Source organism: Ursus americanus, chromosome 20, assembly GCF_024610735.1.
Source record: "Ursus americanus isolate L20-20 chromosome 20, mUrsAme1.1.p, whole genome shotgun sequence".
NCBI classification, from domain to species: domain Eukaryota; kingdom Metazoa; phylum Chordata; class Mammalia; order Carnivora; family Ursidae; genus Ursus; species Ursus americanus.
In genome coordinates, this window is record NC_142146.1 from 46903375 (window position 1) to 46931156 (window position 27782).

General features: G+C 37.0%; 1 protein-coding gene and 1 long non-coding RNA gene across 25 annotated transcripts in view; one reads left to right on the forward strand and one right to left on the reverse strand.

Moving 5' to 3' along the window:
• The window catches only part of MBNL1 (muscleblind like splicing regulator 1), a 196859-nt gene that overhangs the window by 83048 nt on the left and 86029 nt on the right, over nt 1–27782 (forward strand). For 2 of the 24 annotated variants that reach the window (XM_045812447.2, XM_087870293.1), the window contains exon 2: nt 5165–5284. The exons of 21 other annotated variants lie outside the window; for them this stretch is intronic. In XM_045812447.2, coding sequence (XP_045668403.1) covers nt 5279–5284 — 6 coding nt within the window. In that variant the 5' untranslated portion in view covers nt 5165–5278. Of the gene's footprint in view, nt 1–5164; nt 5285–8329; nt 8884–27782 lie in introns of all 24 variants that reach the window. One more of the 24 variants, XM_045812478.2, reaches the window with a different exon arrangement.
• LOC123802089 (uncharacterized) lies at nt 2817–7807 on the reverse strand. Its single transcript, XR_006782432.2, has 4 exons — nt 7681–7807; nt 7400–7463; nt 4448–4501; nt 2817–3083 (listed from the first exon to the last, which is right to left on the reverse strand). It is a non-coding gene; the product is annotated as an uncharacterized LOC123802089 (long non-coding RNA).

Below are 27782 nucleotides of genomic sequence, written 5' to 3' on the forward strand. Positions count from 1 at the left end.
TTAGTCATTTCTGGAAGGGGAAAAAAAAAAAGGTGGAGAGAGGGGGAAGAAATATTTTAAACAGGGATGTAGAACTGGAAGTGCTTGTGCTGAGAGACAGATACGAGCTAATTTAGGAGTGAAACTGGGCCTAAAAAAGGAATAATACTGGTCGCATTTAATTATACAATATAAAGTTTCTATTAACAAGAAACAAAAGTAAAAACGGGATATTCTATTTGGCATTAAGAGAACCCTGTAAAAATAAAAGAATGATATTTACTCCTTAGCCGAGTTGTTTTGGCTTAGGTCAGCCAGCAGTGTCAAACGTGCATAAAGAAAATGTATTTCTTTTAAAACAAACTAGTGTTCCACTATTTTCAGGTGCTGGATAAAATAAAAGCCTTCTGGACATTTTAAAATATGTATGCTATTTGGTTCAAAATAATTTTCCCTTTTATTTTCTTACCTGACAACTGAAGGAGTAGCAGTCTCCAAATAGTTTAAGAATTATTTCTATAAATCCTCAAAAATATAAATTGTAACTCTCTGTGTATCTTAAAAAATATGTATAACAATCCCTATAACAGAAAACAGGAAAGTAAACGTCACAAGTGTGTGTGTGTGTGGGGGGGTGTGTGTGTATGTGTGTATATGTGTAATTCCACTAGTTCCTAGTTTCTGCCTAAGGTATTAGGGGCATTCTGATTTTGCTGGACAGATTTTCCAACCTCTCTGAATGTTCTCATCTGTCAAATGGGAACAGTAATATACCTGCCTCAAAGTCGTGCAGTGAGGATTAACTGAACTAGTAGACATAGCCGTATGCCTGACGTGGAGGTGGTATTTGTCCTTTTAATTTATAATCTTGTGCCCAGACTTGGAACAGAGGCTTGTATGATACATTTCCAGCTAACACATGGGAAGACGGATGGTTGCAGTAGAAGCTCTTACTCATGCCTTGACAACTTAAACTGTTATTTGATAGGTTACATATGTATCCATACTTGACAAATACAAAAGGATTACTTCTCTTGGCCATTGCTTAGTAACTCCAGTAAACAATAAATTACATAAAATGTATTAAAATAAAGTAGATATCTTTAGTGTTACATAAGCGTGGTATCAGGACAAAATCTGCTTTTTCCTCTATGAGGAGAAAGAGCTAATATTATTTAAATGCAGAAAATGGTTTATGTATATTTGAAATAAAGGGAACAAATCAATCCAATTTAGAGACCTAAGACTTCTATTATTTTATGTAACTATATGTAATATATCATTCTGTATCATTGAATTAGTAGAAATGCAATATATATGATCAGGTAAGCATTTCCTGTTGATTTTATTGACAAATTGCTATTCTTCCATGGCTCATGTGCACATAACTTAGATAAATTCTAACTCCAGCACAAAATTTGGTGTTACATGAACACTGAGTACTACTAAAAAAAAAATCTCTTTTTCTCTTTCCTTCTCTCTACCCTTACCCACACAAACACAGGCACTTTACACACACACACACACACACACACACACTCTCTCTCTCTCTCTCTCTCTCTCTCTCTCTCTCTCTCTACACACAGTCCCTGGGTTTAACTGCTTAACTGCGTAGGAAATGTTTATTTTCCAGACTACAGAAAACAAACGTTATCTCGAACACTAAAAGTCCTTCCTTTTCCTGGTTTGGAAACACTAAGTCATACTGAGTTGCTTGTAGATTTTCTTTAGCTAGCATTTAAGTTTATTTAAAGCATAAAGTTGTGAGGACAAAATGACTCAGGAATTTGTAATGCACAATTAGAGCTTTTCACTTTTAGGTCACCAGTTAATACTTGACTGACTTGGTATTAGTTAAGGATTGGTAATAATGCATTGTTTAGTTTCAAAAGAACGTGGGTAGCTCACTGCAGCCTTACCTGTTTTGACCTAAGTATAGCCTAGAGTTAGTGCTTATTAATATGTTTCTTTCCAGATAAAGGCAAGTTCAAAGAATTAAATAAAACAGAGTATATATATCAAAGAGTTGATGAATAAGAAGCAGCTAATGTATTCATCTACAAATATGACTTCTGTTGTTTGATATCTTTCTGAAAGTAAAGTCTTAAAATGACCCAAACTTGTATTTCTATGTTTTTAATTGCACTGTCGTTAACATCAGCGAGAAATAATAATTGTAGCTGCAGTACATAACTTGAACAGTCAGAAAAAATATATATACCCACATATATATTTATATTCAGATGAGTGCATAAATGAGTCCTGATGTTCCTAGCGTATCACTTAGTAGTGCCAAGGTCATGGAAATCATTTGTTAGGATCTATCTTATGTAAAAGCCTATGAGGTTACTTTGTTTTTCTCACCAAAAAGATGTCAGAATGTGTTTTTTAAAGAACTTTTGAATAACTTTTGTGTTAATTTAGTGTTAACATCGAAGACAGATAAATTTAAATCTTGTTGTCAGCCAAAGAGTGAATCAAGCTTATGTGGGTACAATGTATAATGCCACCACTCAGGGAATTCTGCAGAGAAGATAATTGTCTAGAAATTGGGTAAAGAATTGTCATCTTCCTTCTTTGGAAAGTCTTGATTTTAAAAATAATCGAGAGTAAATAGGCTTGAATGCATCACCAAGATGTACCACATGGGCACCTAAATTTCTTCTTGCTAAATGCCACCAAATGGCTGCATTTCTTACAGCTTGTGGCTAAATTCGGAGAGGGTAGATGCCTTCACCATAACTGTATTTTCTCTCTGAAGTTTTCCTGGTTTCTTTTGCTAATTTATATTAGGTTAAAGCCAAAAAAGCTGAAGCTAGCCAAACTTAGTCCAGAGAGTTAGGCTTGCTGCCAAATTAAAGAGATAGGTTGGTTTCAGGATTCCTCATTGGTTTTTCAGTCTTATATTTGCGGCCGTAGGTGCTTGATTTGAGCTGAGATCACCCAGGTGGCTTTGTGTCCTCAAGCAATAATTCAAAGAAGGTCATTTCGGCTGCTGAATATTCAAAGAGGTGTCCTGGTCCAAGGTTGTTTCAGCCCATCTCTCGAGGGATGATCCTCAGATTTCTAAAGGTTCCTCTGATCTCACAGTTATTGTCTTGGTCCTGTACATAATTAAATGTATAATTAAATGATGGGAATGAAATAGAAGTATGGCTGCCAGCAATGGTAATCCCCCAAACAGGATGACCAGTACTGTGCTGATAATGCTACCTACCACCCTGTTAGTGCTTCTAAAGAGACGATATACTTGAAAAAAATGTGAAAACTGAAATCGTCCTTGACTTTGTTAAAATCTGAGAATCCCATGAAACATTTAATTTCTTAAGTTAGTAAACATCATTAAGAGAAATGGATGTAGACTTGTGTGTCATATAAATGGACGTACTTTATGCACATTAAATTTTTGAAAAGAGACAGGAATAGCAGAACTTCTTCCCAGTAGGGTTTCTCCCAGACCTGACGTTTCCTACTCCCTTCCTTTAAGTGTAACACACCATCAGCTTAGCAAGAGGCAGTGGAGGATAGGTGTAGGCATAAAACCACAACTTCAGGAACTGCATTTCTCTGGATCCAAAGTTTACACTCGCTCCTTAGTAGCTGTATGACCTTTGGCAACAGCCTCGAAACTCTATGCCTCTGATTTCTCTGACGTACCCCCTAGATGTACCCCACTAAATAGCTTATCTGCCCTGTTGGGGTGTTGTGAACCTTATAACACATGCATGTCAAGAATTTATGGAATTTTCGTGGCACACAATATGTACCATATACATGTTAGCTATTATTAAATCTTAGTTTTATGTGAACATTTTCTAATGTCTATCTTGTTAAAGGTATACATGCAATACACAAAGCAATGAAAACCAAAACTAATGTGGCAGTTTTAGCAAAATGTTTAGGAGCCCCAGTTCCGAACTGGACAACCTGGGTCCATGTCAGTTGCGGGCTTTGTGACTTTGAACGTGGGATGGAACCTGACTGAACCTCAGTATCCTCATTTGCAAAAGGAGGCAGTAATAATATCTGATCTGTAGTTGCTGTGAAGATTAAATGGGATAACACATTTATAGCACTGAGAACAGTGCCTGGCACTTGGTGAGCATTCAGTAAGTGTTAGTGATTGTTCCTGTTACTACTTTGATGATGAAGGGAACATGGAAACTGTTAATATACAAGAAACATTACATACTAAGCTTCTGTGCATGTAGGGTTTCCGTTTTGCTAATGAGAATTGGCATTCTCTGCTATTCAGGGAACCATGTTTCTGTGTTCTGGTATTTATGACTCTTTATGGTTATTCTCTAATAAGTAAATAGGATTTGCTTATTAGGAAAATAGTAGTCTGTATTATACTTATCCCTGGTTGAGCTATTTACATTTTTAAAAATCTCTAGATACTGTTTATATCTATAGGATTTTAGCTCTGGATAAATCAGTTAAGTAAAGAAAACGCTTTTTTAATTACCTGCCCGCCTCTGTGGTACGGCCATATTCTAGCCACTCATTAAGTTGAACAGTACTGGAAGGAAAAGCAACTCATCAATAACGTCAAAATGGGAATAAAATATAATAGCAAAGAAGTCATTGTTCCTTCTGTAAAATAAAAATCATAAGACCTGATATTTCCCCATCTGTTGCGAGTGTTGTAAAGATTATGAAAACAGTGTTTGCAAAAAGTGACTCTATTTCAGGAAGGCAGATAGAACATTAGGAAAGAAGTGACCAATATTGCATGATGGCATTTATTTTATATGGTAATGTCCTTTTTTTCATTAACAGGAAATTTTAGGGCAATCCTCCTTCTTATTAGGAGTGAGGAGGGCAAATGAATTCTTAAAAGGATTCATCAAGCCTTCCTTATGATAAAGTAAACCTTTAAGAACATGTTTTCCATAGAATTAGAAACTTAGAATTTCATAGTAGCAGTATATTTATCACCTTGTTTGGGGAGCAGATTTTAAGCATGATCACGGGAAAACACCTGTTTTGACACTCTGGGAAAGGTGCAAACATACGGGCAAACTCTGTCTAGGTGTAGAGTAAACAAGAGTGCTTTGGCTAGCATCCTGCAAGGAGTTGGGTCTAAACGGTCTGCTCCAGCTTCTGCTGCTGCTGCTGCTGCTAATACTGCTGGGAAGGAAAAGTGGCTGACCTGGCATATCCTTTACTCTTGGTGCTGCAGCAGTCACTCAGGAAATGTTGTTTAAGGGGAACCTTCTGGAACCTTTTCATGGCACCATGGCAAGAAGAAGCTGTATCTTTTCTATTGAAGATAAAGCATGGAGTTGGCTAATGGATGCTGGTGAGTGAATAAGGCAAATGGGGAGCCAGTTCACAAAGGTATCTTTTGGGAAGGGCTGATCTCTCAAGGACCGACATGACGCCCATTGGAAAATGGCCTCTGATAATCTGAACATCAGAATGTTGTCTTAGAGTGGAATTGTAGTTTTCACACTTGTGACCTGATCTGTGATCTTACATATATTCCATAAATGAAGTTCATATGTATTCCCAGCTTTACTGCTTGACGGTACTAATCCTGAAGTTCGTTAGATACCTCAGTATATGGAACAAAGTTTCCATTGTAATTTCCACTATGTAATGTTTACTCTTGTTTTTCATTTGATGCACAGTGATCTAAAAAAAATGACTTTTTAGTATATGAAAGCAATTTTTCCTCCTTTCAATTCTAAATGAGCACCTCCTTTTTTAAACAGCAATAGAGTATAAAATTTTAACTTAAGAAACTATTTAGTATGCATAGTTCTTGCCAGGAATATTCTTTTCAATTTAAGATAATTATGTAAGCAAATTAGTAAGATATTGGATATATTAGTCAGATAGTTGCACAGGATGGGTCTTTGACATTGCTAATGTATTTATGTACCAAAACAAGATAGTTTCCTTGAGCAAGTTTCTCTGTCAGTAAAAATGAGTAATTCAAATGAACTATCTCAATTTTTCTCACTCTAAAATTTTATTTTCCCATTTAGACAAAGCCTCCCATATGACTTAAAAGATATACATATACATACATATACATACATATATATATATATATATATATATATATATATATATTCCCTCTTATAATTTAGAACACACATGAACATATGCCAATTAATAGTTCACCTGTGTCTTTCATTAAAAGATTGGAAGATACAGATATAATAAGTTTTCCATAAAGGTGTAGACTAAATTTTCCTAGAATCTATGTTTAATAGGTATTGCATAAAAAAGATAGACAATTAAGTTTAGGAATTTACAGTAGCATTATAAAGGCTCTGACAAAGAGCAGGAAGATAGCTGTTGAACTTTTAAGAAATTTAACTTTTAAATTTTAACTTTTAACTATTAAATTTAAATTAACTTTTAAGAAATGTATTTGACCACAACCCCCCCCATCCCTGTACACACATACACGCGTGCGCACATGCGCACTTTTTGAGGAATGCCTTTTCCCATGTGGTACCACCATTCAGCTGATGAATAGTTATTGAGCACCTGCCATGTTTCCAGGCTGACTAAGTACAGGGATACAATTGTTTGCACATTTGTCAAGCATGGAAACACAAATTTAGATTGTCTGGTCTTATTACTTTAGTAATATACTTCAGTAGTGATAGAATATATATTTTTTAAAAACCAGTGATGATTTTTCTATTTCCGCTGAAAATAATCCTGACACAGTATATACTCTAAAGAGCTCTATAAATGCGTAGGTGCTGCTATGTTCTATTTGGTGACACTTCCTCACTTTTTGGGTACTCTCTCCCACAGTTTTTTGTTTGTTTTAGTTTTTGTTGGTTTGATTGTTGAAACTGATGTTCATGAGTGGGATTGACAGCATAGGTCAGAAAAACAAACTGTAATTGTTTTTTTACATTTTATTCAAAGTCAGACTATTAATTTTTTTTAAGTCCACTTCCATTTGGTTTCTACCATAGGGGCTCACTCAGTCTTTCCTTATCCAAACCTATCATATTGAAATGATTGTGTTTTAAAATATCAAGTTTTAGTTCAAACCAACATCTAAACTTAGGTATTGTTTATACAATAAAAGTATTTTTAAAGGGAAATTCAGATTCATCACCCCTTTACCTTATCATTTCTCAGTTCTCTCAAATTTAAAGTACTAGCTACCTGGGCGGCACTTACTATTATGTAGTATAAGGGTTATTTCATTTATAAAAGTGGTGGACCCTTAGGGACTCATGGGACATAAGTTAATTTGCCCAACAGGAACTGCTTTGATTGTGCATGTTATTAACTGTATGTCTGTATCACTAGATCTATATGGTGAGGGATGGAAATCAACCTGTCCTAACATAAGCCAATTTCAGCTTTTTGATACCAAGTAAAAGATTATTATTAATATTTTAGGTAACTGGATTTAAAAACATATGTAAGCAAATACCTTGAAGTCAAGAATTGCACACGTAGAGTTGCCATCAACCAGCAGATTTTCTTCTCATTTAATTCTGAAACAAGCATAAGACAGCACTCATGTTTAATTTGTCCCTAGTCTTGAAAAAAAAAAAAACAAAACAAAACAGATAGTTCCCAAGTAAAGCTGATTATTTTTCTTTCGGCACATATTAGGAATTATTAGAGTTCTGTCAGAGTTTATATTTCCTTTCTGACTTAATTTTGCCCGGCTCCTTAAAGCAAAATTGCCTTTGGGTCTGTCTCTTGTACCTGCTGGATATTTGATATTCAGTGGGCTCCTCCTGATGAGTTCCTGAGGGCTTGTGAGTCATTGAAGAGCTGTGAACAGTGGTTAACAAGCTAGAAGGAGCTCTGTGGACAACAGAGTATTGCGAAGTCCAGTTTCAAGAGTCTTAGAGGTTTATCTGACTGTGCGTTAACATCTAGTACGTTAGTCACATTCTCCTGTCTTCCTCTTTTCTTCTTCCCTTTTCTTCTGTGTCTTCATTTTTTAATTTCTGAATACTCTTTGTCCACTTGCTTCTTTTTCTTCATATTCTTTTTCTCTTATTTCATTGAATTTCTCAGTCTTCCTAATCTGATCAGAATAGAAAGTGATGTATTTGTTAAAGCATTTGTTGTTCTTATTTAAAAAGCAATTGTCGCGATATCTCAAGTTAAAAATCAGCTCAGTTTAACACTTCTATTACATTTTCTCCTCCAATAATGGACAACTTTGCCTTTTAATTTCTGTTGCCTTGTGGATTAGCACCCTGTGGTTTTATATATTTGTAAATTTCCTTATCTTAACATGAATGTGATAATGACAGGATTTAGGCATTTTTATGTCACGTGTTAGATTTTTAAGCTCAAATACAGTAGGCATACTGTAATGTGTCTTCCTTACTTTTCTTTCTAGAACTAGAGCTCCATATCCCCCCTCAACAGTGTTTTTGGCTCTCTCGTGGGATGCTAGAATGGCCTGTCTCCATGTATTTCGTTGCATTTTGCCATTGCTTCTTGTGTTCTGTCGGGGAATTTGGGTGATTCTTTTCAAGCGCTACCTGAGCTCTGTGCTAGTTGTTCCATTCCCCCAGGGTCTCGTGCTGTGTGGTCATGTCTCCACTTCCTCTGCCCTGTCCATTGACAGAGCCTGGGTTCCCTGATGGCTGCCTCTATACCCTTGTGAGGGCGGGAATATTCCTCCCCCTGCTGCTACGATTGAGCCCGTGCTGGGTACCACGTTGCCCTCTACACTTGCTTTCAGTTGTTAAGGCTTCCCAAGCTTTGGCTGTGGCTCAGTGATCCTGCTGTCAAAACCCTAAAGCTTTTCTAGCCTCAACACTCAGTGGTAGCAGCAGGTGTTGGGATTTCTCCAAGCCCCTAAGACTCTGGGAGCAAGAGAATGGCCGTTTGACATAGACCTCAGGACTTTTCAGAGCACCAAGAAACGTCTGCAGAAGATATGTAAAGGTAAGACTCTGACTTCTCCAGGAAGCTGTTCTGAAAGCTAGAAACCTATAGCCATGGATTTAATGTGGACTGTTAGATTGGGTAACTACTTACTAAAACACTTCTTTTAGGAGTAAAATAAAATAAAACCTATTTTATTTATATTAAACTTGGCATTAAATAGATTTTTAAAAATATTTTTTCCATTCTTTGGATTGGAATCTATGAAGCACTTCTTTTCTCCTTCACAATCTGCCTTGTGTATCCAGTAAGAGAAATCTCAAGAATAGAAACAGTTAAAGACAGAAATAAAATAGAAGTTATTTATGTTTCCAAAAGCCTGTACTTTATTTACCTGGTAATGTTCAAAACCAGAAACATTCAATTATTATACCCTCAAATTCTTTAATCTCAAATTTCTAAAGCCATAATTAATTCAGAAGGAATGGGAAGAGCTGCTCAGATCGTGGTAGTGCAAAGGTACGTTGTTGTCCTTTGTCAAAAATCACTGCTTAGCATTCTAAATGTAGCAGTATTTTTTCTTTTAGGGCTTTATTTTTGGTTTTTTAATAGGGAACTATTCCCCACCCCTAATTTTTGGGGGGAAAAAAATCACTCCGTGTAAATAACCTGGATGAAGGGTGTGTGTGGGGGGTGGGGGCGAGAGATCATCAGCATCTTGGAGTGAACAACACAAATCATCTCTTCAGCATTATTCATAACCCTTTATTCTTTACCCTGCCTCTGTGCGTAAGCACTGATCTGTGAAGGGAGGTTAAGGCAGCTCTTCTAGTGTGAGATCTTCCGTGGCCTTGCTCTCCATTCATGTCTTCTTTTTTCTCCTTTGTTTTCTTTTCCATATGGACTCAATCTGTTAATTGATTCCCTGTAGTTGGAATCCAGGCTATTAGCTGTCACACTGAAACTCCTTCATTTCAGTAACTAAATATGTAACTGAGGTTTGAAAAATGAAAAAGAAGACTGTTTACTAATAGCTGTAGAAAATGAAGAATCAGACTTCTCTTTGATAGTGCTTATTGCAGATGCTTATTTTTAAAACTAAAAGATGTGCAACAAAGTATTTTATTTACACTTGAAAATATCCCAATTTTATTTCCTCTAGACCCCAAAAGTATAAGTAAATGGAATGTTTTGAAGTCTTCCTAGTGCGTTAAATTGGGTAATTGATTTCATATGTAAAAACAGAAAAGGAATACTGTAATGTTTTAAATCTTACCATTTATAATGAGTTTACAGTTTTTGAAAATGTAAGGCACAGTCTCAAGCCAGGAGTTTGCATTATTCACAGGTTGGCTTATGAAGTGCCTTTTCCTTTTTCTGTTTATTTAGAATTCTTATATTCCTCTAGGACAAGAATTGAAACAACATATATAATTATCATATTATACTATGTTACAGATTATTATGTTAATCATATACTTAATATAATCAAATATTAAGATAGAGTGATAGATTGATGTTTTTGTAGTTATTTACAAAATTATTTTAAAACTGTAAAGTTACTTAAAATATTCTTAACAGAACACAATAAATTAGTGGTATCCACTGTGTTTAATGTTGAAGGGGCAAAGTAACTTCACATAAGCTGGACTCAGTACAGTAATATTTAGACTTCAGTGATTTCTTTTTTAGGATGTACAGAAAAGGTGCATGATATAAAATATTGGTGCCATGAGGCTGTCAGCCACTACCTGAATAGAAAAATCTATTGAGTAAATAATAGAATGACCCTTTTGCTGATAAGGAAACAGAGGACTGCTAATTCACAGTTTTTAAGCCTGGAGCCAAGACCAGAATGCAAATCACTGGATTCTAATCCGGGGCACTTGCCTCTGTGTGATGCTCTTTCTGAAAGTTGTGGTCCGTTCGAACGGCCGTCTTTCCAGTGTCTGCAGGGCAGTGAATAGATTCTAGGAATTAAAGTGATTTTCTGCAAGTGCGTCTGATCATGGCTGATAAACGTGGGCTCACTTCTGCAGTGTAGCCCGATTGAGGCCTTTAGATTTGCCCTTTTATTTCTGCCTTGTTTAGAGTGGCTTTCCTTATATGAGGATTTTGAAAAGTACAGCAGAAGAATCAATAAATATTTTTCTTTGAAGGGAGTATTGAACTTCTGGCATGCCATTTATTTTAGTTAATGATCGTGTAGGTTTGACAAGTTTCTGAGAATTTAAATTCTTAAAATTGAGAAGATTACACCTACATGTATATATAGGCAGTTCATTTTCTGTTTCTAAGCAAAAAAATTTCAATTGATTTCCATTGTTTCCAAAGTTGAAAAATCCCTCAGCTTGCATCTTTAAAGATAGCTGTTTATTTATGATATCATGAAAGTAGAAAGAGTGCACATTCTCGGTGCTACAATAATTATATGTATGTGAAATTATTTGATATATTTATTAAGTGCTTTCTGGTTGCCTGACTTAGAATTATTACTTCAAAATCCAAATTCTCCCTGACTTGAATGGATACCTATCATCATTTAATAGGGCCAGGCCCACTCTCCTTTAATGTGAATTTTTTGGGAGGTATAATTGTAATCCACTCCCCTTGAATGATGCCCAAGATGGACTCAGGACCCAATATGGACTTAAGAGAAAAACTAAGAATGTAAGCTCTGAATGCTCTTTTTAGGAAGTTCAGTTTGAAAAACAGCTGGAGTGCTTTTGGGATAGGAATTTATAACACTTATTTCAGAAAAAAAATATGAAGTACTTGTTCACTGAAAGTCTTAGAAGTCTTAGGCTAGTTCTCAAAATAAGGTTCTTAATCCCCGTCATAATGATCCCTGAGTATTTATTTCTGCCATCACTCAACTCATAAGACTGGTACCTCTCAGTTCACACTGTTTACTCTTTCCCGTGTATTCCTGTCCTTTCTTGGAGAGAATGAGAAGTGTCTGGACTGGTGGACAATGAGCAGAGGTCCTAATTAGTTGTTACCCCAGCCGTGAGTACTAGTTCCCAAATCCAGTCCTAACCTTTTCATGGCATAGTGCCATCAAGATACTGCTGCCTGAGCCTCCGTCCAACCCAGTCTGGAATACTGTTCACTCACTGGCTCTTTTACTCTCTAGTTTGTAGTCTCACATGCTGTAAAATATGAAGAATATCATCTCCTTGTCAGAGTTTTTATGAAGATTTAATCTAATTTAATTTAATGAGACAACGTATGCCAAGCACTTACTGCAGTGGCTAGCATATAGAAAATAGCCAGTAAATTGTTGATGTTATTATGTGATTTTCCCAAGGTCGCACAACTAGAAAGTGATTGAGTCAGAATTCAGACCCAAGTCTGAAAACCAAATGAAACAGGGACACATACATGTTTTCCATACATAACAGCAACAGCAGGAACCATGAAGCAAAAACTCATGCTGCCTCTGAACTCTGATACTACTTCTCATACGTACTCATACCCTTTTATGAGGCATAAATCTTGATGCCGTGTATGCTGATGGGGAAAGCAGCATAATAGTTCAGTGGTTTAGAGACAACTCCAGAGGTAAAGCTTCCAAGGATTGGAATTTCAGCCCTGCCACATACAAACTGTGTGATATTAGGTAAATTACATACCCCTTTACAGTTCTTCATTTCTATGTGAAGCTAATAATAGTATCTCTTGTATTGCATGATTGCGGACAGTAAGTGATAGAAATTAAAGAGCACCTCCGATAATAATTGATAGAGATGTAAATATTTAAAAATAAAGTATGTTCACAGAATGAAATGCGTGGTTTGTGAAAATCAGAAACCCATGCAGTGTTAGATATGGATAGGATCTTGGGTGATTAGATGTCCTTCCATTCTCCCAGAATCTGTATGTTCTCCCTGTCAAAGACATTTTACCGCAGTGGCAGGCCAGAGGAGAAAGGGGAAAAAGGCATCAAAGATCAGAACTGACCCAAATACGGAGTGGTTGTACCATCCAGAAGGTAGGTGAACTTCTGTCAACCTGGGGTGATGTCAAGGACTGGCATCAGTGTCACCAGAATAAAGAGAATCGTCCTGGTTAAGCAGATGGTAGGATTATCATTCTTGTATTCTTTCTTTTTTGAAGCAGAACCCAGACCAGCAGCTGGGGCTGTAGTTCTGGGGAGAGTGAGTTAACCTGGGCTAAGTTGAGTGTCAAGGGTTCGCCTTGAATGCTAGTCAGACCAGGGACTTTCCTTCCTAGATTCTCGACTTCCTAAAGTCAAGAGACATTCATTCTACTTGTTCGCAGTGTTTTACACAGGGCCTGGGAAACAGTGGGTGCTTGGCGCGTGCTTGACAAGTAAAAGAAGAACTCAGTTAAGGATATCGTGGCCACCAAAGGGATTGGAAAGCAGGGCTGCAGTGCAGGAAGTGTAGGGTGCCTGGGGCTCCCTCAGGGACAGAGGGAAGGGTTGAGGCAGATCCTGGTGGTGGACCAGGAAGCTGAGTGTACACAGTCTTTGTAATGACTGGTTTAGGGATCTGGCAGAATTGAAGCTGTCAGTGTAGCCTGATTAATGAATGTAGGAATAAAGTATTCCGAGTTTTTAAAACTTAAGACTTGAAAGAAAAGACTTTAAAGAATCAAAATCTATGGGAATGCATTTACATTAGCTTTTCATACAGTTAAAAATCGTATTTCTAGCTTTAAAAACTCAGTTTTGGTGCCAGAGACTTGAGGGAAAATGTATCTGTAAAGACATCTTTGATATACATGTAACCTTACATAAAGAAGCCATCAAAATATGGTTTTAAATATGTAATATTGTGAAGTTGTAATTTGTAATACATGGACATAATGAAGAGCTTGTGCAGATGGTGTGGGAAGTCAGAGTGTAATTCTAAAAGCTGAATATTTGTGGGGGATGACTTGTAAAGCGTCGAGGCTTTTTAATTACAAATTTTGTTCCTCTTCTGGTATGTATTCCCTCAAATAATAAGATGAAAACATCTTTCCATCAAAGTCTGTATTAAAAACCTAAAACACACTGAAAAGAACAAGAAAATTAACTACTCTTAGTGCTAAACCTAACCCTTTTTGTTGATACTTAAATTGCCATAAAGGTGTTTTTAGGTGATCCGAGCAGGTCTCGCCGTTACTTGGCACAGTATACGGCAGACGCATGAGCTCCTTGCAGTCAGGGCCAGGATACCACGTGCGGCCTCCTGAGGGACGGCCGTTGAGAAAACTTCAGCCGAGAGTTAAAATCACACCAAATGTTTCTGCGAACATGTGTGTCTCCTTAATTTGAAAAGGACCATATGTTACAGTAGTGCTTCTATAATATTAAGAGAGTGTGGAACTTCCCCTAGTATCTCAAGAGCAAACTCTTAAATCACGTGCTAAGTCATTGCACATTTAAAAGTATTTGCTTTGCAAAATACGCATCGATGTGAAGGTAAACCAAAAATTGAGTCCAAAGTGGCAAAATCACCACTAACATATATACCATCTATTGTAGAGACTGGGGTCTTCCTGTGTTTTTCTTTTCCGGTGTGACTGCAAACTTGGCCCCTCCCTCTTGCTGTCCCTCTCTTCCCGCTCTCTCTCTGTACAAACAAACACGTGTAGAGATGGAAAGGCGCACACACAGGCTTTTGCTTTTACCATAGAAGATTCACACCAGAACAGGAGTTGCATATTAACTCCCTATAATCCTTTCTAATCATTTGCTTTTATGGCGTTGTGCCCCTGAATTCTGGAGGGTCGAGCGTACTAGTTGTGTGTGGAAACACCCTAGCAGTGCTTGGCTTTTCTCTCCTGTTATTTCCCAGTGCCTGATTTTAGTTTGTCTCGCCCATTCGTCATGTGAGTTTTAATTAGGTAGTACGTTAGAGATGTTATTGAAGCAGTATGTACGAACTAGCAAAAGTTAAACTCCTTGTGAAGTCCCGTACACATGAAATAACCGAGATAACTGAGTACCAGTTTTTCTCCTTCCAAACCTTGCCCCGGATATGTTCTTAGCAGTTTTAATCTGTTGTTTTACCCTTTTTAAAAAACATGAGAGCCAGTGGTCCAAATCAAAACAGCTCAGTCTCTCCTCGAGGAGAATTTTGTCACTGGAAATGAAAGGGTCAGCACGAAGAGGGAAAACGCTCTAACGAAAGCAGCGTTTGGTCATTGTCACCATTCTTGATTTCCTAGCTGGAAACCTCTTGTGTACAAATGATCACAATAGTTGTGGTGACACTGTCTTAGACCCCACACCAAATACCCTAACTAAAATTACTTTAAGAAAATAAGTCATCTGTATTGTACTTTCAGAGTCCAAGATTGAGGGATTGAGTTTATACTTTCTTTTAAGTAATTTTCATTTTGACATTGTGTTGATATATTCGCAAACAAACATTTAATGAACTCCCGTATAACAAAGGGGTACCTCACTATACCATAGTAAGATTGTGTGGAAATAGAGCCCTTTAAACAGAACATCTCAGCTGGAGGAAAGTTTGATTTTAGGTGCATTGGAGAACTGAAATTGTTTTTTAATGTCTTTAGTGGGTTGAAAAGTAACAGATTCAAAGTAAATTACTTGAAAAATACTGATTGAATTGACACTTTATTTTTATTAATAGGACCTCAAATTGAGTAACTATTATCTTTTAATTACTTTTAAGTTGTACTTTTCCATTTGAAAGATATTTTAAAGTTAGATTTCATGTTTAAGACTTCAAATGGGCCATTTTCTACCTGTCACTCAAATCCACCAATTCTTATGTAATCGGGTCAGTTTCTACTTAAAGTTTGTAATGTTTGTGGCACTTTTGATGGAGTCAAGAGCTTTACGACAAAGAAGAGTAAAAGTCATGTAAGAAGGCTGTGCACAGAGCACTGGACTTTGACTTGGTTAGTGAGTTTCCTGGGATAGGTCCGCATTTAATCACCATGTTACTTTGTATCACATGTCCTTGGAAGCATACCGTCATTTTGCCTCCCTGGATGGAATGGAATCTAATGGAGATAATGCCCGGCACAGCACCTTTTGTAAACTCTGCTTCATCTTGTTTGTGAAATAATTCATTTATCTGAAAAGCACTGTAAATCCAAGTTTAAAAGTAAACTCTGAAAAGTAAGCCTTTTTCCAGAATCCTGCCCACTGATGACACACTGTGTATCACTCTCGTGAACACTAAAATTGGAAGTAGAATATTGTTTTTATAATATAATTGCTGGTGTAAATTTTAATCTGTTTGAAAGAATAGTGGTGTTGGGGGTGGGGGAGAGTCCAGACTCTTCTTTTCCTTCAAGATAAGCCATAAATTGTAAAAGCCAAGGTCATATTTAAAATTTATTCTAAAATTATGAAACAATTTCTGTTGGTCCAAAGAATTTTCCAAGAGAGAAAATGCATGTAATGGGAAGAAAGAAAAGGTATGGAAAGCAAGCACCTTCCCCTAAGGAGAAAATGTATTTTTAACACTAGAGAATGTAGAATTTGCTATATCAACAAAGTGTATTATTTCCTCAAACAGCTGGATAAGCCAATGTGTGTTTATTGAATAAATGAGTGTGTGTTGGTGAAAATTAAAGAGTGAGTGGATGAATGAATGGATAAGGTTAGTAGTAACACATTCTTCTTATTTATTATTTTTAGGAAAAAATAGTTATTTTAAAATATTACAAGGAACTGAGAGAAATTGAGTGAAATTCCTCATTTTCTCCTGTGGTAACAGCCAGTTGTTACAGTAGGATGAGAACCTTCTAGGTTATAAGATACTGTTTTTGTAGGTTGAATTACCCTCCATTTATAGAGCTTTGGGGAATCAGTAGATGAGAAAACACAAACCCTAAGCAAAAGGGCAGTTAGTACTATTCTAAAAATAAACATTGATCCATGTAATCGCATTCTAAATAAAATAAATAGAAATGGATTAAGAAAATTATAGGGGTTTCAAAGAATTTAGTGTGTTTTCCATCCCTATTTTCATTTGGATTTTATGGCAATTGTTATTAAAGGAGCACCACACACTACATAGTTTTAAACTTTCAGCCAGCAGCAGCAACACCCAAAAGTATATTGGATGTCTGCTGTATAAAAAAAGCATTGTGCTTGGTACTATCATGGCAGGTTTTTAACTGCTGGAGAAAAGGTTTGAGGAAACAAGTTAAATATTAATATGGAATGGAGGCTTTTTGGAAGTCTTGGGACATTATGGAGAGCATAATGAACCTTACCACAGCCTGGGAACAGAAACGGGGGTTGCAGAAATAAACTGAGGTGGGAATTCGAAGAGAAATGAAGAGCCTTTGCGGACCGTGAAGGAAGCTCACATCAGCCCAAGTACTGGCTATCATGCCCTCTCATGGGGCTCATTCCCCTGGAATGTATCCCTTGTGCTAAATAGAGTACTTATGTAAACACACACTGTAGACATTTGAAAATACTTGAATAACAGTTCTTCAGGGCTTACTATGTAATTATTGCTAGTTGTTGCATTTATTTATCTTGGTACTAATTTATAGAGCTAGTTTTTGACTTGTGTTACCTACAGTGTCTTGTTTCATAGTTTGGAAAAGCATATAAACAATATTTAAGAAAAATGCAAACATTAGTGGCTTTCTTGAGTGAGCAGAACAACTGGAAACTTGTTTCTTATTATTTTGTAAGTGAATCACTTAATGTAACATTATATCTATGGCATATTAAGAAATGAAAAGATAAAAAAAAGTAGAAAAAGAAATGAAATCGAATGGAAACTTGCACTTCTGAATGAACAGCTTATCAAAACACTAGCTTTTGATTTCATCTGAGCTTTCCTGTAGAAAGTTTTTACTATTGCTACGAAGCCTGGAGGCATTTACTGAACTAGAAAAGCCGAATATCATTTCTGACTAATCTATTAGTCATCCTAATAATAGGAAATTATTTAGTTCCCACTTCATAGTAGTCCATCTTGAACAATAAAATCATATAGCCCACTCAAAGATATTTCAGGAAAATTGGTGTGATGCTTTGAAAAAAAAAATAGTACTTTAAAAGTGTGCACAGTAAATGTTTTGAACTGCGCTATTGTTTTATCCCTCATTTCTCAACAGGAAAGCTAGGGAAGTTAGCTGAGAATGACCTTGAGGTTTATAGTTTGGGTGATCAGGGATGGGGCATTGCCGTTTGCCAATGTAAGAAATACAGGTGTTAGAATTGATGTGTTCTCTTTCTTTAGAGAGAGAGTAAGCAGGGAGTAGATCACTGATATGGTTGGGTAGTTGAACTTACAGAGAAAGCATCTGAAAGCCACTCCCTTAGCACTGATAGCTCTGTGTCACAGGATAGTGCTGTGTTATATTCAGAGAGACAATGGATGGGGGGGGGGGGGAGAAGGGTTGCAGTGACAAATCTTAGTTCATCTCTGTCTAATCAGTAGCCGGAAAGGAGAGAAGTCAAAGAAAGTGGCAGGGAACAAGAAAGGCCAAAGAGGAAAGAAGGAAGTAGTTAATGGTGCAGATGCTACAGATAGGACAAGAAACGAGGAAAGGACATTGACCGGCAGTGAAAAGGACAGCAGTAACCTTTGAGAGAGCACTTTGAGTATAATTGAAAGGGAGGAGGTAGGAGGTAGACTCCTCAGCACGAAACAGATTCCAAGAAGATGAGTCACTGGTAAGTTGGAAGATATGATGAGGACTCAACAAGTTTAGACAACTCTATAAAGAAATTCAGTAACAAAAAGAAGAGAAGAAGTGGGTGTCAGCTAGAGAATTCAGCAGAGGAGAGGATTGTTGTAGAAAGCTAGAGGTGTTGCTCCAATGGAAATGTGGTTTTTTTCCACAAAGGAAGGTACGGGAGTCCAGTGGAGAAGAGAAGAATAAAAGATTCCTTAAAGTAGAGTAACGGAGGGCACCATATGTCTGAGACGTTGAGAACGGGTCAAAAAAAAAAAAAAATGGGTAGAGAGGCTGACTTTAGGAAGCAAGAAGAACCAAACACTTCCTGAGAGTCAGATTGAAGAAGGTCCTCCTCTGTACCTTTACTTCCGTCTTGTGTGCTGCGTGGGTAGCTCACTGCCTTATGTTGACACTTTTTTGTCCTTTGCTTTTTAAATCCATTAGTTTAACTTCTCACCTTGACTGTACATTTTGTGGGGGTGGAAACATGTTTCACGCGTGTATATACATTGTTTACTGTGATCCCTTTCCATATGATCCCCTCATGGATTTCAGGAACCCCCCAAGCCAGTGCTGTCAGGGGAAAGGTCTTGTAACCTGGCCTGTCCATCAAAGCACAAGGCTGAAGGCTATAATTAGCTATCTTTGTGAACCTCAAAATCTGTTTCTAAGACAGATTCTCAATTTTAAACGAATGGGGCAGGTTATTATAGCAAACTTTCTTTTTTCCTGGTTGAGAAAGTTATAATATAACAAAATGTAACTTAGAGCTCAAGTGGATACTTCCAAAGCCAGATGAAATTTTTAACCAAACTTTATTGTAGAAAGTGGAAACATTAGACTAAAAAACAATTATGAAAAGACAAAAATTTGCAAAGCAAATGTTTGCCTAAGTGCTGTGGTTTATACCACTGTTTATATCAACCAAATAAGATTAGGTTTATGTCTTTAACTTTGGTCTGATCCACACTCTAGGCATAAATCCCTTAATTAGAATAGTCAAATTATGTTTTTTGATTCTTTCTTAGCAAAAATAATTCTAAGCAGAAGCAAAAAATGAAAGATTGTCTCTGCCTCCCATTTAGCAAAAATAGAGTAAATATGTTTCTGTTTATAGTATGTTACTATTTGTTTTATGGTTACTACTAATCCACTTTCTTTACCTCTTACATAAATGATCGCTGATCCATTTTTGTTGTTGTTGTTTAAGTAGAGCTCCATAGTCACAGAGAGATTATGAACTGGTTGCCATTCTCACGGTTTTAGACTCAATATTATACTGAAAGTAAAATATTACATCTTTAAATTTCTAAATTATGTAAAGCTGTAAAGTTTATAATGTAAGCCACTTGATTATAATTCCTCCTGAAAATATTTCATTTTCTTTCTCTTCAAGATAAGTGAAGAAGGAAAAATTGAAGGGTGAGATGATGTATCTAAAGGAATAAAATGTGGTTAATGACAATTTTCATATATTCATCTTTTTGTATTATTATCCAAAATCTTTTCAAGCACTGAATGATCATGACTATTGTGCAGTTGCGCAAACATCTTATTGTCTCCTGGAAGCGCCCAGGAAAGCATGAGAAGTTCCTTTAATTACACTGGAATTTTAAATTGAAGCGCCATTTTGCCCTGGCCCACCTCTTCAGAGCTACCCCGAAACAGCCATCAGTTTCGACTCTCCTCTCCAGCCTCCCTGCAGTTTTTTTTTTACACACATCTCACTGTCTCACATTTGTACTTTCTCATGAAAAATCTTTGCCACCCTTCTTTTCTTAATTAACTACTACCTCTCCTTCTAGACTCAATGCCAGTAACGGTTCCTTTGGGGAACCTCCCTTGATCGTTTTATTCCCGTGTGTGGGAGATGTCCTCATAGCACCCCATACCGGTTCCTACTGTAATTGTTTACTGATTTAAGTCCTCTGGGATGTAGCAAGACTGTCACCCTTAACTCTGCGTCTACAGCGGCTGAAACTGTTGTGTGAATGCTCTCTACTGTTGCCTGGATGACTACACGGACACATATCTGTTTTGATTTGGACATTAAGCTAGGTTTTATCCTTATTTATTAGGGAGGTTCATGGACATAAACTTTTTGGATTATGTGGTATATGTTACTAAATAAACTAGTTTAAGTCTATCTTGTAATGCGTAATTTATAAAAATATAGAAATAACACTTGCAGTAAACAGCTTCCTCCTTTTTAATTAATGCATAGACAGATGTAAACTGATAGATTTTTCTATCTTCAATTTGAAGATGTCATGATAGGCTGATAGGAATAACAACCACTACCTCCACCCCCCGTCCTCCAATTTCTCCAATTTCAGTGGCTAATTCCAGCAAAGATTTATTTCTTGCTCTCGTAAACTCAGTGGTGCACTCCTCTATCCAGTGACTCTGGGATCTAAGTTTGCTCCATTTTCCTCCGACATGTGACCTCCGAGGTAGCTGAAGCTCTGACAGAGAGAGATGGGGGAAGACATTGGCTTCTACTCATCTCAGAGGTTAAACTAGCTCAGGGTCCCTGGGCTAGAATTAGTTATGTGGCACCAACTTAATCACAACAGAGGCTAGAAAAGGAAGCTTCCAGGGCACTTACACAGAACAGTGCATAGAAATTGACCAAGCCACTATGTGTTTTGCTTTGTCTTTTATCTTCATATTGTTTGGAAGGCATGATGGGACAGGTGGATGGGTAAGAGGTGAATGCCGCTAGTGAATTCAGGTGGAAAATATTAATTCCATAGCTTTTTGCTTATTTAGTCCTTGTTATATCTCCTTGTATTAATTCCTGAAGAAGATAGATCTTTTTAGTTTATGGTTCATTTTGAGAATCTGGTAGAAGTTCTGAAATAGAGTGCATATGAGCGCTTAACCCTGAAATCTGGCAGGCCAGTTCAGGGGTTTATGAGATCTCTGCAGCCCACCCATGCTAGCCCTCTCAGAATTAAGAGTCCCTGGCCTATGCTACATAGGTAGAAGTATTGGAGAAGATGAGAAATCAGCGTGGACATAAATTTTAGCTGCCTTAGGGTGAACGCTAGGGATCTTTTAAAATGAAAACTTAGTCCCTCAATTTGAATGAAGGAAGTAATTTGGTTGCTACCTAGATGCCTAGATGTAGATTCATTTAATGAGAGAGATGTAGACAATAGACAAAATTGTTGATCAAAAGCGTAATTGACAGGCAGCTGACTGAGGAATGCACAATAGCTTTTATTCATAGTGTCTTTTCCCAGTCTGTACAATATGAGACTTTAACCATAAGTGGATTAAATTTTTCATGTTTTAAATGGTTGCATTGCAGTCATTGCTTTGCTATTAAAACAAGTACTTCGGGTATATATTCAGGTGGAAGATCATACAGATTAATGAAAGGGATATACGATTTTTCTGTAGCTTAATTCTGTACTCAAGTTCCCTTTATTCTTTAAGATTATAAAGCAAATCTCCTAAATTGGAGTTTTATAGTCTTAATTACTTCACTGTAATTTTATGTGTTTTACCATGTGAAAAATAAATGTCTGCCCCCAAGCCCATCATTTATAGAGTGAAACCAAGCATATTTATACGGTGTAAAAGAAGTTAATATCAAGTTGACATGGTTTTACAGTTATTTTCTTCAGAATTAACACTTGTTATTTCTGCCTTCTTTACAGTTGAGGGAAGTGAGATTCAGAGTTTTTAAATGACTCTCTCCAAACCTTTGCTTCTCTAGGAGTTTTTACGTATCACTTCAGCAGTTTTGTCAGTAGAATTTCATCATTTCATCCAAAGTCTGCTGCCCTCCCCAGACTTGGACCGTTATACTAAGAGGCCTACCTTGTGTATTATTCGTCATTACTCCTCCAGAGCCTGGCGCTTATTCAGGTGCTGAGAACATGTTTATTGAGTGGAGGAATGAGCAAATAACTTGCTGAAAGTATGTACATAAACCAAAACAAGACAGAACAAAGAACAATAATCCATGGCCAAGTGTCTGAGAGACAACATAGCATCAGGGTTTGGTGCTAGGACATGGGAGCCCAATTTCCTTTGGTTCCCATACTCCGTCAAGGAACTGGACAATAACATGACCTATTTTATTGTGCTGCTGTGAGGATTAAATGAGTTTGTATATATCCCCTTTAGTTTTGCTCTGCAGATTTAAATCCCAAGGATTATGTAATTAGGACATAAATATTTAAAGTTTTGATTAAAATAAGAATTACAGAGTGAATATAATTTGACATTGATGGAATAAAAGGAAGCAAAATATTTTAAACTTTGGCTTATTACTCTTCATCTGATAATCCTGGAAATTGAGCCTAAATTTCCTTTTTAGCTTTAGCATAAAATATTTAAGTGTACATTATTTAAGATATAATGAAGTTTTGAAACACTGAAGTCTTATGAGATTATAGAATTAACCTTTTTGTCCAGATTTTATTTTCTTTCATTGTCCAATGAGCATCCAGTTAGAAAAATGCCATCATTTATTAGCGAGCAGAGGATGTGATACTGCTGGGTGAACTGTGTTATTTGTTATTGGCCAAAATTTAGACTCCTATGCTGAAAATGAGTATTCTCCTATTGTTCTATGAAAGAATATACTTTTCAAAGCCAATTTAACCCAAAAATTAGCCACTAAATGTGACTTTGTTTCCAAGAATGATTTGATCTGTTTCTAGCTGATTGTAGTATTCTAGTAAGTTTAATCAAGAGCACAGAATGGAGAAGCAGCACATGATGTCATGTTTTTTTGCCGTGTGTTTGGCTTGAGTCGTCTCAGAGTAAGAGGGAGTCCCTGCGGAGCTGGTCCCGTTAGCACGGCACTTGTTGCCGACGTGAATTGACGAACAGCAGTAATAGGAGTGGCCGTTATGACTCTGCGGCTCTCCCCAGCACAGAGAAGAGCCTGCCTGCCTTCTCCCCCACCCCCCAAATATATACAAAATTGCTTTGGGCCTCAATTTCATGACACTTTGTTTCTCATGGGAAGAAGCAAGAACTCCAGAGTGGTGTGAAATGGAAAAGCTTTGTTTCTTCCATTGGCTGGCGACACACGCTGTAATCTAGTGCCGCAGAACAGCATGGGTCGGTGACAAATAGGAGACAAGCGTCTGCTGTCACAGCTTTATGAAACCTTTTTCTGATTCATTAAAATGTGTGCTAAGAAAGACAACAGTCTCCCTAGTTTATGTTTCATTATGCTCGGATACAATTTTTACAGTCTCAGACTAAAATAAGCAGGTATTCCAGCATACTTTTTCTATGTAAATACTGGCGAAAGAATTTATTCCTCTGTTCTTTTCTGAGATTGATTAGTGGCCTTCTCACTGTCATGCCTCTGCAGCGTGAAACCGCTGTGAGTTCAGCCTGTCACCCCTTTATAAAATAGCTTGACCAGTATCTGCTCCTTAACAGAAACAGCTCAATGCTAGAATGTGCCTAGTGTCAAGAGAACTACGTGATAACCAGGTTTGCCTGACGAAGGATACCTTTAAAAGTTGTCCTAGTTTTAGATATTCTACAGATACCGCTCCCCTTTTTTTCTGTAATTTTTAAGGATCAGAAGTTCAGCTGCTCGTGATATCTGCTCTAGGAGAAGTGGGACCCTCTAACAGGGCATATGTCTGTGCTACCTGGAAAATTGAAATTATTATGTGGAATAAAATAATGTTACTATACTTTTCAGAACACTAACATTATCAAAATGATTTTCTTTTTAATTTTTAAAACTATAACAATACAGTTATTTTTGTTGTCTAACCCAAAGGAGGTATGTGTATGTGTATACGTGTGTGTGTGTGTGTGTGTGTGTGTGCCCATACAGTTCCCCAAATATATTTTAACACAAAGTCATACATTTCCTCTGTGATATTACCATGCATAAAGTCCCAACTATAGTCCTATGTTAGGGAGACAGCCAAGGAATGAGAAGACCTGGTTCTAACGCCACAGTTACCATTTACTATCGTTGTGCCTTTGGGGCTTCACTTTCCACATTTTCTAAGCAGAGATCATGCAGTCCCGAATGACTAAGTATGTCTTGTCTGTTTTTTCAGGCTGCTGGGAGAATATGATTGTAGAGAGCCCAGTACAGTACTTTGCCCATAGAGGTTCTCAGGGGCGGTAGCTGGGATTAGTTGTATTATTTACTGTCCTTAAAAGTGACACAGGAAGGAGGCTGGTCAATTCTCAGCAGACCTGATTATAGTTAAGACCATTGCTATTCATTAAATATATGATCCTTGGCCAGACATTTCGCATGTCAAAGCTGGCTTCCTTACCTCTACAATAAGGTAGGAGCATCTGCTTGGATGACTTCCAATGGCTGTTGTGAGGATTATAGAAAATAATAATGTGTTATGTAAACATAAACAGTGGTAGTTTTCACACACTGTCTTTGGTGTTAGGTTCCCATCCCTAAGAGAGAGTCTGGTAGGAGCAGGGGAGTCCCCCTGAACCCATATGGGAGGAATACTTAAAGACTACTTTTGTTTTAGTAATGTGATAATTAAGGTTCTGGGAGGATGTGTGGTGGTTTAATTTGGGGGGGGGGTGTGGAACAGGAGGGAGGATATGTAGAAAACAGTGTCAGAGAAATTGAATCTCAAATGGTGTCTCATTTAACCGTCTTATTCTTGCTTTTTTATGTTACAATTCCCATAGATCCTGATTGTAGACTGACATTTGAATGAGTAACCTGACTGATCAGGGGAATCTCAACTTCAATGAGATAACATAAGATGATCATCGCAATGAGATGCAAAGAGTTAGAAATAAGGTTGGCCTGTGTTAGGGCACGTATGGATGGTGGCGGAAAAACAAAGAGAACTCATATTGGAATTAGAAATGTGGGGATCCACAGGATCCAGGAAGCAGAAAACACTCGAGAAGTTAAAAAACAAACAAACGAACAAACAAAAAAAACCCCAAACTTGTCCATGTTCAATTAGTTTTCTTCTTAAAGAGGTGTGTTTGTATGTGTATAAATTAAGGAACAAGTATTTTTGTAGGCCGTATTTAAGAAAAAAAGAATTTGTTAACTTAGAATATTTAACTTCATATGCCATATCATTGAGAATAGCTTCTGGCATCCCATGAAGGGTCAAAATATGTATAAAGGAGGAATTATTAAACTTTAAAGACAGATGGTGATTCATGGAGCTTTAAAGTCATATGCAAGTTTATATTGTGATGAGCACTGGGTGTTGTATGTGAGCGATGAATCACCAAATTCTACACCTGAAACTAATGTTACACTGCGTGTTAACTAACAAGAATTTAAAAACTTTTAAACAAATATTAAGTCATATACAGGTTAATTCACTACTTGCAAATATGCCAGTGTTTTTGATTACTGATATATTTGATTAAAGATACTTTTCATTTATTCACATTTAAACAGATGTGTTGATGAAGATTCTAAGTATAATGTTCAATCACCGGCTTCTTAGCATTGTTGTGTGCCTGTTTTGAGGGGGGGGAGGGTGGGAAGACAAATGATTGAGGAGAGAAGTAGAGTTGAAAATTACCTTTTGGGATTTAAGTGACTCATTAGAATAAAGAATAGAAAAGACCACAAAAGGTATTTGAAAAAATATGTGTCTCATTCACTTTGAAATATCCACGTGCAATTAGTTTTCTTCCTGATAAATAGGTGTCTTTCCTTTGCTCTTAGGAATGAAGAGATGAATTGAGATATCCAAGTGGTGACATTTTTTTCCCCTTTCATGTTTTTTTTATTCATACTGATAGAACATATTTTACTTCTTTTGTGATATGGATTGCCTAAGACAGGACTAGTTTAGCTGTCCTTTCCATCAGAAGAATTGAGTGATCCGCATCGGTTCGTCTCTAAGTTATAAAAGGTATCTGGTTATTTTAAATTAATGCATATATATGGTATAGAAAGATGATCAATTCCTCAAAAGTAAGGGAAAACAATTTGAATCTCAAAGTACTTATGAACAAAGATTGATAGTTCTCCCAGAGATTAAAACCTTATATCCCCAGAATAACACAATTTAGACTTGTCTAGCTGTTCTGTCATTTGACTTCAAACATGTATAAGCAAGAAATGGTTTTTGCTTCTTTCTTAGTTGACATTAGCAGGACCTATATATGCATATATATTTTGATCTAGACACTTGAGTGGGGCAGATGACAATGCAAATTTCAAATCATTCGATTTATAAGAGGAATCCAAACTGATTTGCTTGCTAGCAGATTGTTGAGCTTTTTTAGTTATTATTTATCATGAGATGTGTTGTTGGTTTCTGACCGTCGAGATGGGTTGGATCTAGTGGTATGCTGGTAGATATTTAACAACCTGCTCTCTGTGGGGGGAAAACAGAACCACCTTGATCTGTCCAGTTTGCTGATCTGTTTGCTAAGTTCTGTAATCCCATGACTAATTTCAAGCTATCAATATAAGGCTACTGAATATGGAGTTGAGAAGAGATGCCCCAATCAGCTAATGCCAGCGCGTGCCAACAGGTTCACACCCATCCCCGGAGGGTCAGCATTACAGAACCCTGGAGTGGCCATTCTGGGCTCTGAGAGGCGTGGAGTACAAGACAGCAGTGGCTCTAGGGATCTCCACCGGTTGGTGAATGTGACCGCTCCACATGTGCTCCAGGCTCCTTTTTCTATCCAATAGCAAATAGCAAATTCTTCAGTGATTCACGGTAAATGAAAAAGCCAGAAGAGGGTTCAGACATTAGGTAAGATACCCCTGTTTTACAGTACCTACCTTGGCTTCATTTGCAGTCAGTCCAGACTCCTGCTATAGAACTCAAGGCCAAGTAATACTCAGAGCATATTCCCAAGAGAGATTTAGAAAATTATAATCTGATTGCCTCTTGGAAACACTGGCCTTTTCCTCTGTGTTCAGCTTCTCCCAGGATACCTGCTTGTCAAGTTTTCTGTAGCTTTTTTTGGCTCTGTCATGGCAACCAGGTACCTTGGCCCAGGACCCTAATGATGTCCACATGTTAAATTATCTCTAATTTCTGAAATGCTTATTCTGTCTTTTTTTTTTTTTTAAGTATCTTCACCCTAACGCTTCTTGAATAGGTCCTTGGCCTATGCTTATAATCATATTAGTATTCCATTACTTCTTCAGTCCTCCAGTAGATTGTTCATATTTATTTGATGCAAAGACAGCTCCTGTGTTATATACCATCACGTAAAAAACTCTTAACACAGGCCCCACGCCTGTATCCCAAACCCTGTTGCTTAAGATTAATTGAACATAATAATAAAAAAAAGATAATACTTGCAAATAGTAAAAGTTTGAATTATTTTCAATGTATGTATTA